General features: G+C 47.5%; 1 protein-coding gene across 1 annotated transcript in view; it reads right to left on the reverse strand.

Annotated features, from left to right (window-relative positions):
- TMEM131L (transmembrane 131 like) overlaps positions 1 to 15,203 on the reverse strand; it is a 174,238-nt gene that overhangs the window by 13,634 nt on the left and 145,401 nt on the right. The window contains 4 exon segments of the mRNA XM_070474735.1: positions 2,066 to 2,251; positions 3,149 to 3,315; positions 6,223 to 6,347; positions 14,522 to 14,670. Coding sequence (XP_070330836.1) covers positions 2,066 to 2,251; positions 3,149 to 3,315; positions 6,223 to 6,347; positions 14,522 to 14,670 — 627 coding nt within the window.

The following is a 15,203-nucleotide window of genomic DNA, read 5'->3' on the forward strand; positions in this document are numbered from 1 at the left end:
ACCTTTCCCTCTTTCTTACTGTGGGCCGCATCCCACAGGCGAGAGACGCTCTTCTGTTCTTGCTGATGTTAAGCACCAATTTAAAAATGCTCCCATTGGCATCAACAGCCAAACTGCCCTCAATGGCCAAGCACACCAGGCCCACCACCAAACAAAATGCTGCGATCTGCCCTGTGCCCAAGCCTGCATGCGTTCCCCACGGGGTGGTGTCATGCCTGCTCAGGACGGGGCAGGAGAATAGCTGATCGCTATGGGTAAGGCACGGGGCAGCCAGAGAGACGCCTGCTCTATGCGGGTGGCACTGAGATTTTATGGGGGGGTCACTCGGCAAGCAGTGTCTAAAAATATGCCTGCAGGAGGAGCCAAAATGAGAAAAAGGCTGAAAAAAAAAGACAGAAATCACAAGGGGGTGGCTGTCTCGGTTTTTATGGCATTAGGGTCCCGGGCCCCCGGACAAGAGCTTCTGTTTAGGTATCACTGTTGGCAGGAGAGAGCGCAGAGGTCACTGCAAGGAGCAGGAAGCTGGAAAAGGGGCAGGGCTCTGGGGAAGCCGTGGGATTCTGGGCGTCCAGCAAGCCACGTGACTGCTCTGAGCCAGTCATGACCCCCGACTCATGACCAGGCACACACACAGTGAGTGCCCCAAGGGTGAACCCCTGTCTCCCCGCCTGTCCTGGTAACAGAGCTCAACCTGTACCATGCTGACTATAACAGTGAAAAGAAGTGAACTACATCTTACAGACACAGAGCTAGAGCAAACCATGCCGAGGGAGAAGGCACAAGCGTGGCACGCTTACTGAAGCACAGACTCCTTCATGTACATTAAAGACAATTCTCTGCTTTGTCGATGGATGTGTGAATGTGAAATAACACACAGTGGACAGCAAGCCTCTCAAGGAGGGGCAAGCGGAACAGACTATGACTTCTTAAAAAAAAAAAAAGGGTAAATATGACAAAATAGTTATTCATTCTAAGTGATAAAAATATAGGTGCTTCATTGACATGTCCTGTACCTGTAAATTTTTCAAAAATAAAGGAGGACTACTGTTCACAGCAACATTAGTATAGTACCCAAACGATGGAAAAACCCAGGTGTCCATCAACAGATGAACAGCCAGATAAACTGTGGTATGAAAAGACAATGAATAATAAACTCAGCCTTAAAACGAAGGAAACCCTGGTCCATCACAATGGAGATGAGCCTGAAGACGTCATGCTAACTGAAATAAGCCAGTTACAGAAGGCCAGGTATGGTATGACTTGACTTACCAGGTACTAGAGTATTCAAATTCAGACAGAAAGCAGGGGAGAGGTTCACAGGGTTGCAGGGGGTGGGGAAGGAAGAGCTGTGGACTTACAGGTACCGAGCCTCTGTTCGGGAAGGGGGAAAGGTCTGAAAACGCATGGTGGTGACGGCTGCACGATAATGTGAATGTATGTAATGCCCATGAACTGCACACTTACAAATGGTTAAAATGGTAAATTTTGGGTTACATGTATCTCACCACAATAAAAACATGTACAGATGAAAAAATAAACATGGAAATTCTTTGAACTGTTTTCAAGATACAGACTTAATAATAATGATAATGGAGGGAGGAAGGAAGAAAGAAAAAGGAAGTGAATAAAATCCAAAGCACCGGGGCTTCCCTGGCGGCTCAGCGGTAAAGAATCTGCCTGCCAACGGAGGAGACAAAGGTTCAATCCCCCCTTCTGGGAAGATCCCACCTGCCACAAGGCAATTAAGCCCAAGCGCCACAACTACTGAGCCTGTGGTCTGGAGCCCAGCAGCCGAAACTGCTGAAGCCCCTGCGCCCTAGAGCCTGCTCTCTGCAACAAGAGAAGACACCGGGATGAGAAGCTTGGGCACTGCAATTAGGGAGTACTCCCCACCTGCCGCAACTAAAGTAAAGGTTGTGCAAGACCCAGCACACCCAAAATAAGTGAAATAAATAATAAGCATTAGAACGAAAGCAAAGCAAAGCAAACACTGGACACACAGTCTCCTGCGCCTGGGCGGGCCCTGCTCGGGGCGGGTGGGGCCCTGGCCCCGCCACGGACTTACCTGGCAGCAGGCAGCGCGGAGGGCCCACGGCCGGCTTCCTGTCCCCGTCAGAGCTGCTGGCGCTGCTCCAGCTGCCCCAACTGCCCCGGCTGGCGCGCACGCTGCCCGAGGAGCTGCCACAGTCTGAGCCGGAGTCTGAGCAGGACTTCTCTGCACCCTTCTTCCCCGGTTTCGGAAAGTAACCCTCTGCGGGAAGCAAGAGAGGAGCCAGGCCACTTCCAGGAAGAGGAGAGTGGCCGAGTGGGGAGGAAGGCGGGGCTCGGCCTCCTCGAGAAGGCAGACACCCCCTGAGACTGACGACCGGCCGGAGGCAGCCGCGTGCTGATCACACGTCCCCTCACTCCGCAGCAGCTGGGCGATGCATGCCGTGGGGGTGAGACCGCCAGCACCTGGGGTGATGTCAGCCTAACAATGGTTCTGGGAACAGCAAGGATTTCCCTCCAGAAAATCAAGACTACTCTCTTGGACTGGAGACACGGAGGTCACTGCTTCTATTAAAATGTCCACCAATAAATAAAAAAGAATCACTTTGCTGTACATCTGAAACTTGACACAAATTGACTACACTCTAATAAAAACATTTTAAAAACGTTCATCCCGCATTTCAGAATATGGTTTACGTGTGGGAGGGAAGACCCTCCAGGCAGACCCAGGTGAGCAGAGCAGGAACAGAAACCCATCAGCTCAGTGTCCTGGGCGCACCCCGGTGGGCATATGGCTGGGAACGTGGGTGCTGGTAGGAGGATCGTGACTCCCCGCTCTGCACCCCACCCTGGTGCTGCCAAACCCATGGCCGTTCCTGCCCAGCTCCCCTCTCTATCCAAGGGAGTCCTGTCTCGAGCAAGCACCCACCTCCCTCCAGCCGTCTACAGGACACACTCGAAAATCCAGATTTCAGGGGCGTTGGAGGTCAGAGGGGCAGCGCGCGGGCTCGGGAGAGCCTCAGCGCCCTGCCCCATCCAACGGCTCTCCACTCAGGCGTGAGGACACTCTGCCTGGGAAGTGGTAACCTCTCACCCCGGTCCCTCCCCGAGGAAACAAGCCCAGCAGAAGTGTGGTTCGTAGCTCAACGCGGTTCCGTACCTGCCTCCCCCTGCGTGGCAGGTAAGCTGCCTCCAGTGCTGGCACCTGCTCTGCACGCTTCCCCAGGGCTTTCCTGGATACGCCAGTTCGTTACGTTGACGTCACTGCTCAGCTCAGACCTTTCAAACTCACTGCACACCAGCTTTAACTCACTCTGGTCGGAAGGCCTGGAAGAGCCACAGAAAATCCCATCTGCACGTATCCTGCATACACACATACCTGTTCTCAGCAGCATGAGAATGTGAATCTGTGACAACGCAAGCCCTCTTCTCTCTGGGGGTGATGATGAGTAAGGGACAGAGATCAGGAAAGATAAGCTTTTGCCATTTTAGAACCAGAATTAAGTTGGAGTTCATTTACTCGCTTTGTATTTTACAGTGAGAGGAGTAATACTGCACAGGTTCAATGAGTCACCCAAGGTCAACTGGTAAGTGGCAGGTGCAGGACTAAAACCCACAACTGTTGGCGTGTCTTCTTGCATTTAGTGTAAAATGACTCTGGGTGGATGACCCTGCTTCTTGGTGTGAGGGAAGGTCTGAGTGTTAGCTGATATCTTTTCTCATTCATTCATTTAGCAAACACTTATGCAGTGATCACCACGAGTCACGTATTGTTAGGAAAGGTGCAGTATCTACAAAGAAGAACGTTTTTTCCCCAAGGACTTCACGGTCCAACACTTACATCTCTCTAACTAGACCATGAACTTGAGGGAAGACCTGAAATACAGGTCTTATAAATGGGGACACAAAATTGTCCCAGAGAGCACTACAGGAACGCCTCGGTGACTATTTCACACACTCCAACTTCTGTACCTCACGTCAGGGATGACTGCGGGATCTGAGCGTGAGATGGAGTCAGTGGCCTCCCTGGATTCTGAGCACTCAGGGCAAAGAGTACAGAGACAGAAGCAGGAGCCAAGGGAGCAGAAAGGCCAAGAACCATCAGCTACGTAAGCATCATATTCTCAGAAAACTCGGATTACCTATAAGATAGTTCACAGTTATTCTGTAATAACTTAACTTTGTTTCTTTCATGTCAGAAATCTGCTTTTAAAAATATAGCTTAACATTCAATTGATGAAACTCCACCCTAACCTTTTATCTTTTTGTGTGTCCATATCAAGCAAATATACTACTTTAAAGGAACCACATAAGTCCATCAACTTTTTATGAGAATATAAGGGGTGACTTTCCTTTCTATAGGAGATCACATTGCAGCTTTCAAATAATGTAGCCTAAGAATAATTACCCATGAAAACAGTATTTTAATAGATCAATAATTACCCATTAATAATCTAACAGTGGGTCTCTGTTTTTTTGTTCCTATTTGCATGCTGCTGATTGCAGGGCACAGAACCAGAGCCTAAAGGCCCCCTGGGGGTGGGGAGGGGACTACTAGTGGTCCAGGGGCTAAGACTTCAAGCTCCCAAGGCAGGGGGTCCAGGTTCGGTCCCTAGTCAGGGAACTAGACCCCACATACCTCAACTAAAGATCTCGTGTGCTGTAACTTAGACCCAGCACAGCCAAATAAATAAGCAGCTTTAAAAAAAAAAAAAAAAGGCCCCCAGGGTCACTTGGCCCTCCTCCCGGTAAAGCAGGACACACAGGGGCGGTGGGGGGCGGGGCATGTCGCAGGGCTGCATCCCAAGGGTGCAAACCAAAGAGGACAGATGCCCCCACCCGGGGCCCCTGGCCGCCACAGCGGCTGTTCTGGCAGATTTCCCTCCCAACCACGAGAGCAGCCAACATGCAGTCTTCTCCGCACGAATGTGGAGCTGCCGAGAACAATGGGACAGACACATTTAACACCTTGCTGAGCTCACAAGAGCCAGTGCTCAAGAGAAGACAAGCCAGAGGGCGGAGGGCCAGCGCGGGAGAGCAGGCCGAGGCCACCCGGACAGGGGTCGGGGAGCCCGTCAGCGCGGGGCCGCTCAGCAGGCGCTCCGGGGTCCACGAGAGGGCTCTGCATTGGGAGAGCAGGCCGAGGCCACCCGGACAGGGGTCGGGGGGCCCGTCAGCGTGGGGCCAGCACGGCAGAGCAGGCCGAGGCCACCCGGACAGGGGTCAGGGAGCCCGTCAGCTCAGGGCCACTCAGCAGGCGCTCCGGGGTCCACGAGAGGGCTCTGCATTGGGAGAGCAGGCCGAGGCCACCCGGACAGGGGTCGGGGGGCCCGTCAGCGTGGGGCCAGCGCGGGAGAGCAGGCCGAGGCCACCCGGACAGGGGTCAGGGAGCCCTTCAGCGTGGGGCCAGCGCGGGAGAGCAGGCCGAGGCCACCCGGACAGGGGTCAGGGAGCCCGTCAGCGCGGGGCGGCTCAGCAGGCGCCCCAGGGACGGGGAGAGGGCGGGAGGTGCTTTGCGCCTGGAGTCAGGATGGACACACTACTGATCTAGTGGGAAAACCCTCGAGCTGTGGAACTAATGCAAAACTAGGTTTAGAGAGCCATTTGTGGAAACTCAAATGGGATTCCCACAAATCCCAGTGGACCCTTCATCTGGCAGATAAGCAAAGTTTACCAGCAAGAACGTCTGACTGCCTGGGGTCACATCTGGCTCTTGGCACAGGCCAACCTCGTAGTATCAGAGCCTCCCTTCCTGCAGGAAGAACCTTCCTTCTGCAAGACGGAGCAGAAGATCCAATGCACGCGGTGTTCTCTCTCATTATCAGGACCCCAGGCAGCCCAGGCAGTTCAGGGTCAGGCTGGGAAGGTGAGCCCAGGGCTTTCTCTACCACCTGCTCCCTGTCACTTCATAGGCAGAACAAAGGCCCTGGCGAGGTGGAATGACTATGCTTTCCCCCTAAAACCTTCCATGGCTTTTTGCATTTTACCAACTAAAATTTTTAAAATTTGTTCATTTTAAGGGGCTTTCCAATAAAAATAAAAGTAACCAGAAGATACGTTAATTTTAAGAATATTAATTTCAACAATATATTTTCCTCTCAAAACGCAAATATCTACACTCCCACATTATTGTGCCCAACTCAACAAAAATAAGATTGGAAGGTTAACAGCTAGGTGTAAAATTACAAAGTAAATAATGGATGAAAACTTGAAGGGACTGTAAGAATTACACACCTCAAGACCTGGGCAGCAGTCCTCTTTTTGTTTTTCCTGCATATTCGATTTTTATTCCAATTTAAATTTTGTACATTTCCTTCTTTCTTCTCCTGAAGCGCCTTCTTCCTATAAGGATCTTCTTGCTAAAGAGGAAAAAAAGAAAACGTTAGTAAAGTCTTCACCTTTCTAATACACAGAAAAACCTCTGTGTGATTTTAGCTTTTGAAGACTACCCCCATCTGAATTCAGAACATTCCAGAACTAGTGAAAACTAAGGACATATATTTCTCAATCTCTAGTCTGTTTTCATTTCCTTTCTTTTTCTACTTCCTTCAACCTCTGCAAAAAGAAAAGAAAAAAAAAAAAAAAAAACACAAACTGTGCCTATAAAATTTCTCAGGGGCTATAAAGGAAAAACATCTGTTAGCAATTTATGGTCAGCTTGCTGTTAACCTCAGCAGCAATAAATCCTCTGACCTTCACCTGTTTATTTGGTATGTGCAATTCACATGAATTACTACTGAAGAAAAGTCATGTAAAAACTCAACTTAGAGGAGTAATTTGTGTATTTATGTTTTTATTTGTTTATAAATGAACTTTAGGAGAACAGTCAAAACTCCAGAGAATACTCCAAACTAGTTTAAGCTTTTCAAGTAAATAAAACCAAGAATATGCTTGATGTTTTTAAATGTTCTGAAAAACTTAATTTAGCATGACACATACATATATTATATAATATATATCAATTTTTAAAATTTGGGTTTTTTCCTCTTTCAAATGTTGAAGGGCATGCGTGCTCAGTTGTGTCCAACTCTTTGTGACCCCGTGGACCGTAGCCCACCAGGCTCCTCTGCCCATGGGATTTTCCAGACAAAAATACTGGAATGAGCTGTCATTTCCTCCTCCAGAGGATCTTCTCGACCCAGGGATCACACCCGTGTTTCCTGAGGCTCCTGCATTGGCAGGCAGATTCTTTACCACTGAGCCACCTGAGAAGTCCTTTAAATGTGAGGCATGGTCACATTTTCTGCACATTTTTCTACAGGCCCAAGGGGAGCAGCGGTCCCCTTGCCTTTTCAATTTTTTAAGTAGCTCATCCCTTTAATGTCCTAAAACTTTTTCTTCTTCCTTCTACCACACTGCCCCTTTAAAGCAGAAGAAAAATAAAAGGTTTTAGATGACTGCATGTTACATGACTGGGGCAGTGAAAGCCTCATGTATCTATCAAAGAAATATGATAGATATCACTACCATAAGCGAACACTAGAAATAAAATGATATTTTTAAACTGCATATGTGGTGGGATTATGGTATTTTTGCTATCTTTAACCTGTATTTTCCCCCTCAAGTAAGTGTTTTTCCTGATTCTGAGAGTACTTTTAAAACATGGCAAGACAAACACACAAAGTCCTATCCTATAGGACTTAATGCTAGAAAGTTCTAAACTAAATAGACACACTAAAGATGTGTGGTCAGAGAATATGCGATTTTAAACATCAAATACAAACCACATTTATTTGAGTATTGCTCTTTCCAGCTTTTGGTGGGGTAGGGGAAAAGCCGGCTCCTCCCCAACTCACTCTCCCCCTACCCCAGCATAAGTTGGAAATATACAACACAGCAGGGATCTGAGCCTTTCTGTCCCAGGGTCACCCACACGTGAAGGGTCAGCTTCTAATGGAGCCAGAAGGGTGAGCGGTGGCGTGGCTCAAAGAGGGGAGCACCGGAGGGCTAGCCCGGGGCGGGGGGAGGCTGCCTGTGAGCTTCAGGAGAGCGGGGACATGCTGGCCATGGTGTGGATGGAGCGACGCAGAAGCAGGGTGCAGCAAACACAGGAGCGGCTGGGGAGACGGCACGTGTGTCTGTCTATCTGTCTGTCTGTGTGTGTGTGTGTCAGAGAAGCATCAGGTGGTGCAGAGGCTGTGGCCAGAGGCAGCTAGGGGAGGACACGCCAGCAGTTGAGGCTACAGGTGGAGCTGAGGGGAACCAAAGCTACAGACGTGTCGGGAAACAGGAGGAAGACAGGGACAGTGGGTCTTTGGTTTCCGGTGGTGAGGAGGCAGGGCTACCCAGGGTCTGAAGGGTCCGTGCAGATCTGACATTAGGAGTCTCTGAGGCTGAACCGCCCGACCTGAGCCCCACTCCGTGTGACAGGCTCAGTTATCTTGGGCAAGTAGCTTTATCTCCCTCGGCCTCAGTTTCCCAAGTCTTCCAAAGGCTGTTGTGAGGCGTCAAGTACGCAACACGAAGCAGGCAATGTAGACTGAGCTATCATCGCCACTGTTGAATTACCTGATCTTCCTGAATGAGGGACAACCAACTGATCACAGGGTGGGGAAATAAGGTTTCCTAAGCTTTAATAATGAAGGCAAGGGGAGAAATAAAAAAGAAATCACAGACTGCACAAAGGCATTCTTAAAGCTACTGTACGTAAGTCAAATAAAAGGAGGGAAGGGCAAACTAAGGGAAAAAATCGTTTTACTATTTGACAAAGAGTTAACACCCTCACCTATGTTCTCAAAGAAAACAAGGGGGAGAAAAACACATTCAACAGGGAAGTGGACAAACGGCATGAAACGCAAGTTCACAGAAGCAACAGAAGGCCAAAAGCACGAAGACGGCCTTCAAAATATTTAACAATAAAGCGTGTTGTTAGAAAAGACAAATCACAGACCAACTTGTATCTCATCTTTCCATTTTGACTTTAAAAACACAAGTGTGTTTACACTGTGTGTTTATGCCTGCAAAGACAGGGGCAGGCTAGGGGATGGGGCAGTGCGCTGTAACAGCATGTGTCTCTCCTGTGTCTCTCAGCAGGGCAAGCGAGACTGGCGTAGACATTCACATCTTAACTTAGACAAAGTACATATTTTAAAAAACGTCAGTGGTAGGATCTTGGATAATGGTATCTTGTGCTTTTTAGAATTTTACAAAAAGAATGAAGGAAAATCCTTACTTTTCTCCAGTAAGAGATGCAAACTGAAATGAAAAAATGCACTTGTTTACCTATCCCACTGACCAAGATTTTGCCAAAGAACAGTGCTGCTGAGACCGGAGTACAGGACCATTGTCACGTACCCTGCATGAAGGGAGACGGGCACCGTCTTTCTGAGAGCAAGCTGGAGGCACACAGGAGGGGCCCTGACAGCTGATGCTCTTTAACTCTATTTCCACAAATCTATAGCAAGGATATACCAGGTACACAGGCCACTTAGTTCACCATCCTGTTATTTATGAAAATAAAAAGCTGCAAACAACTATAATGTTCAACTGCAGGGAAACGGTTTGGATTACCGCACAATTAAGTGATGGAATGTTATGTAACCATTGAAAACAAAGTTCCTCATTAATTTCTAACACGAGAAAATTCAAAATTATGACATTACAACAAAGCTCCGTATACACAATAATATAATTATCCCGCGTTTTTCAATGCTTGCACAGAGAAGCAAGAGAATACAGAAAATGCGAAAAGTGATCCATTCTGGACACATCTTTTCCTCCCTTCTTTACGCTTCTATAATAGTCATGAATTCCTTTTCTAAGCAGGGGATGGAGATCTGCTTACAAGAAAATAAACAGCCAGGGCTGGGACTAAAATTTGGTTTGTGGCTCCCAAATCTGGGCTTCAACCTCCTTCGCCAATAAATCTGGAGGAATGTTCCCCATGTGCTATAGACAGATTTATACAATCTTTTAGCTGCAAAGTTAGGCCCCAAGAATGCGCAAGAAAAACAAACATTGAGCGCTGCACTCGGGGACGCGTTTGCTGAGAATGATTTTCTCCAAGCGAACAACGAAATGGAAAGTACACTCAAGGGGTTTAAAGAGCAGGCCCCCGAGCCAGCAGAGAGGACCGCCCACAGCCCACCCCCAGCCCCGCTGCCCCGGAAAGCCGCTCAGCCACTGTGAGGGGCCTCGGACCCCCGAGCCGGGCCCGAGCCCCCAGACTCTCGGCCCCAGTGCGGCCCCCGCGGAGCCCGCTGCCTGCACGGAGCAGGGAGGGGAGGCGGAGCAGACACAAGCCCTGGACCGGGGTCCATGGAGCATCCGGCTCCGTGCACGCAGGCACCGACGCAGAGGGCGAGTCTGGACGGGAGCCGGGGAAGCTCTGTGGCTGGGGGCGGGGCAGGGGGCACGTGCCCCCCACGGGCAGGCAGGGCCACACCTCCAGCCTGGCGGGTGCACTCAAGGCCCTGCCGGGATCGGCTCCCCCCACCACCACCCAGGACACACGGCCAGGGGGCAGCGGGGTCGGCAGCCCTTGGAGTCGGCCTCCGCTTCGCCGCAGGGCAGCACAGCGTCCTGTTCCCAGCTGCGTCCAGTCCATTCTTCCCCAGGTCCACCGACTCGACTTCTGCTCTTGCCCGTGCGCCCTGTCCCCGCGGCCCGGCCAGCTCGCCTGCTGTCTGCCTGCTCCGCTCGCCTGTCAAGCAGACTCGGGCCGCTGGCCTCCGCGCCCGCCTCAGAGAGCTCACAACACCCTTCAGTGCTAACCTCCACGGGGACAGAGTCCCTCCCGGACACATGTTTCATTGCACTGTAGTGGGCTGGATCCCACTACAGTGAGGGTTTGATCCAAATAAAAATAAGTCCATTTGAGAGTAAATATTAAATAAAAATGGATCCAAAACATACAGTTGTGCAAGTTGGGAAAGCTCATTGTACTGACTCAATGAACACAACTTTGAGCAAACTCAAAGGCAAGGGAAGCCTAGCATGCTGCAGTTCATGGGGTCACTGCTTAGCAACAAAACTAATACCAGACTTCAGCCAGTAAGAATTTTCTCAGCTTTACACCATGCTTCCAGGTTATCTTAAAATACAGTAGGTTCAATTCTACTGTTTGGTATTTTCTAGTGAAGTGAAGCTTGCTCAGTCTTGTCTGACTCTTTGCAACCCCTTGGACTCCAGGGGTAGTCTCCAGTCCATGGTATTCTCCAGTCAGAATACACTCCCTTCTCCAGGGCCTGCCTCGCAGCGGCGGCTCCAGCTCCGTACCTGCCGGCCACGAATCACCGCCACGCCCGTCTGGCCCCCCTCTGTTGGCAGTGATCACAGTCACAACTGTCACCTCCTTGATTCCAACTACTGCGCAGTGCTTCCCAAGGGCTGCCGTCCTAAGCACTTACCACTCCTCCAATCCTCGAGACCCTAAGAGGTAGGAATGCTATCACTACTCTCACGTTTCACATGAGGAAACTGCGATGTTGAGTAACTCGCCCCACGTTAAGGAGTAAGAGTTGGGCTGGATTCACACCAGCTGCAAAAAAAAACCAACAAAAACAAAAAACCCATGCCGCTAAACCACTAGGCAACACTGCCCTGAGATGAACATGAACGCAGCAAAGGAGAAGTCCCATTTCCCCACATTCTAGTTTCCCAGACTTAAAACCCTGGAGCTATTTTTGCAAATGGCTCTGCAAAAAAGATGGCTCCTTTCCTTCAAGCACTCAGGTCCTCAGAAGTCCTGAGATCTCTCTTCTACACTGTGCCATCCTGTACCCCTGCTCCTGCCAAGCCCAGCCTTGATTACATCACACCTCCCAGCAGAGAACAGCCTCCTGGTGAGCACAGAGCCAGTACCCATCCCTGCCCTCCCCAACCTGCCTCCAAAACACCCGGACAGATCCTGCAGAAATGCCCTATCCACACATTCATTTGAGCACTTGCTAAACGATCACACTGGCTCTTCATTACAGGCACTTTGCCCAACTTTATGAAACTGAATTTAAAGATACTCAATCACGACCTTCAAGAAGACAGCAGCCTGCCGGCTGTTTTCCATTTGTTATCCTTCCCTCCCCATCCCACCCCCACCCCCTGCCCAGGGCAGAACCCTTCAACAGCTCTCCAAGATTCGCAGCAGGGTCCCCAAACGGGCCACCCTCAGGCCAAATCCTCCAAAGAGACTTTTTGTTTGGGCCAGAGTGCTTTTAAAAATTTGATCCTGGAATTCCTGAGCAGGCAAGCATCCCTTCCCAGGGCCTGTGCTCACCTCTGCAACCCCTGAGATCACGCACTGACCTGAGCACTTGACTACATGGGAATACCTTGTCTTTCTCAACAGACCACAGATACCTGGTTTGGAATGTCTGAGATTTTCTTATTTGATATCACACTCATTTACTTCAGTGAAAAATTCATGCTTTTTATAGAGTTTAAGCAAAAACAGAATAACATAAAGAAGGAAAAAAAAGAAATCATGCAAAAATCCCACCCCTGAGAAATAACCCTGTTCTCCCATTGATTATTTAGCAAACCTTATTTTTTTAAATGTCTTTTTAAAACCTATACTCACATCAGGGTGGCAGGACAGATGATGGGAGTAATTTAGAAAACTAAGACCATGCACTGTTTTTAAATAAAACTTTAAGGTTCAATTTTATTTGAACTTAACAGAAGAAAACCAAGCAGAGCCAAAGGAATGCCAACTTCCAATCAGTGTTTCTTTTCCTCGCGATACGTTAATTCCTCAAGGGTATCTCTCAGGTTAAGAGAGAGACGGAGAAACAGATTTTTCTAGGTTCTCACCCTTTTCAACTACATGCTTCAGTTTTGCACAGATTTGGCTTGCTACCAAGAAAGAGAAAATTAAAACTTACTTTACACTCACCTTTCAATCCCGCCTCCTGTTTTTGCAGATTTTATTACTATTTCTGCTTCATTCAAGTTTTAATATTTGATTTCTGTTCTACCATTGTAATCGACAACTGTTCAGCCTTAGTTCTGGATATAAAATGGACAGAAACCTAAGATCCTTAACACAGCTTCCTCGATCCTGAGTCTATCTATACTTTTATCTTGGGTGCCTAAATTTCATTAACTTCATTTTTCAAGCAAGGCTGCCAAGTGCATTTGCAGATGCATGTTTACTGCCTCTGAGCCTGAGTGCCAGCTTCTCTGGACATAATGTTTGCATTCACATTTTCACTGTCTCAAGGAGAGAACTCTTCTGCTCTCAGATGTTAGATGCTTCTACAAAGCCTGAGGCAAACCTAGGTGTGTGTCTGATTTTTCCTGCCTTTTCTTTAAAATTTTTTATTTTTAAATGGAGAATGATTGCTTTACAATATTGTATTGGTTTCTGCCATATATCAACATGGATCAGACATAGACATACGTATATTTATTTCCCGTCTTTTCTGCACAATTCTTTAAACTTTAAGTTCAACACCTTAACCAGGATGTGCTTATGTTTATTATCACGGATCAGCATTTCTGGTGTACACAGTGTGACTCTGAATCTTTAAACTCAGTTTTACCGTCACATTAGGAAATTTTTCTTCTATTACATCACTGAATACTTTTCTGATCCATTGTTGGGCCACTTACTGAGACAATCATTCTTTTACATTGGACTATTTTTGTCTTTGTCCCCCTATCTATTATCATCTTTTCCCTAAAATCAATCTCTTAAAATTTTTCCTCCACGTTCACTCTGGTTATCTCTAAGCCTTTCCTTCAGCTCAGTAAATCAATTTTCAGCCACTGTCATACACCTCTTCCAACTACATTCTCACCTATTAATCTGCCTTTAAAAGCTTGTGTTTTACTGAATTCATAGTCTACTGCGTAAGGTGTTCTCAAAGTTCCCTTCATGTCTCTGGATAGGTTTTCATCTGGATTAGAACCTTGGTCTGTTTTTGGCATGTTCTATTCCTTCTCTTCATTTTTCCTACAGTTTATCGGCATAGTTGCAACGCTATTTTTTCCACTGTGCTTGTGCACAGCTCTATTCTGAGGTAAAGCAGATAAATTCTCCTGAATCCCTTTCCCACCTTTATCTGGGAACTTTGGTTCCTATCAGATTCAGGCTGGGTTCCTAAAAAGCAGTGGTCCACACGGTGGGACAGTACCCAAGCTTTGCTCTTTCTTCTGGAGTCTGTCCTGCCAGAGCCCACACACTGAAGCTGGACAGGCATCCCTCTCCTGTGCGACACTGGCCTGTGCTTCTAAACTAGCAAGGTTTTGCCCTAAAAAAGGATGCTGGGTAACAATTAGAGAAGATAGATATGATCTGGTTCTACTCTGCCATTTTTACCCAGCAGTTAACCCATTTTGCTTAAGAACAGCTTCTCTTGCAAATAAAAGCTATCTGATGTCATCAAAAATTATTTTAGTATTTCCTATATAATTAGAAGATAAACTTTCTGAATACGTCAACCTCACCAATTATCCATGTGAAATCAAAATATGTAACGATCCTCTTTGAAAAGTATGAAATACAAATGTACAGTTATTACACAGATATTTGCAACTTGAAGCCCTAAAACTGGGTTTTGTTCTAAAAGCCAAGAAAAAAATGGATACAGACCTCGACTGAAGCTATGTCCTGCTTCTCAGAACATCCGTCTTCTTTAGCTGCTTTGTGAATCTTCTTCTCTGAAGAAGACTTTGTGTCAACCTTTTTCAAAGTTTCACAACTGTCTACTTCATTCTTGACAGGCACTTGCTGGTTATTCCCTTGAATAAATAAAAATGATTCAATTTCTAGCTAATTATTTCCATTCACATTCCCCAAAGTTACATTTCCTTCCTACACCACACAATCTCATTTGATTTAATGAGGCTTAGACTTAAGGGCTGTTTCTGACATCCACAATGAACGCTCTAAAAATTTATCTTGTTTGCAGGTGAAAAGGCACTCATACTGAGTTCTACAAACAGTAAGAGAGCTCAGAGGAAGAGAGAGGAGGGACACACCATTATTCACTGCAGCATTATTCATAAAAGCCAAAAGGTAGAAACAACCCAAACTTGTGCACGGACAAATGGATGGATAAATATAATGTGGTAAATACCGTGGAACACCGTTAGCTTTAAACAGGAATGATTCATCGCACTACAATGCAAATATAACTAGCGCTGCTGAACATACAAACAAAAATGGTTAAGGTAGGGGAAAAAAGGAATGAAGTTCCAACATATGACATGACATGGACGAACACTGACGATAATTATCAAGTCAAAGTGTTGGTCGCTCAGTCGTGTCTGAC

This window comes from Odocoileus virginianus, chromosome 12, assembly GCF_023699985.2.
Source record: "Odocoileus virginianus isolate 20LAN1187 ecotype Illinois chromosome 12, Ovbor_1.2, whole genome shotgun sequence".
Lineage (NCBI taxonomy): Eukaryota > Metazoa > Chordata > Mammalia > Artiodactyla > Cervidae > Odocoileus > Odocoileus virginianus.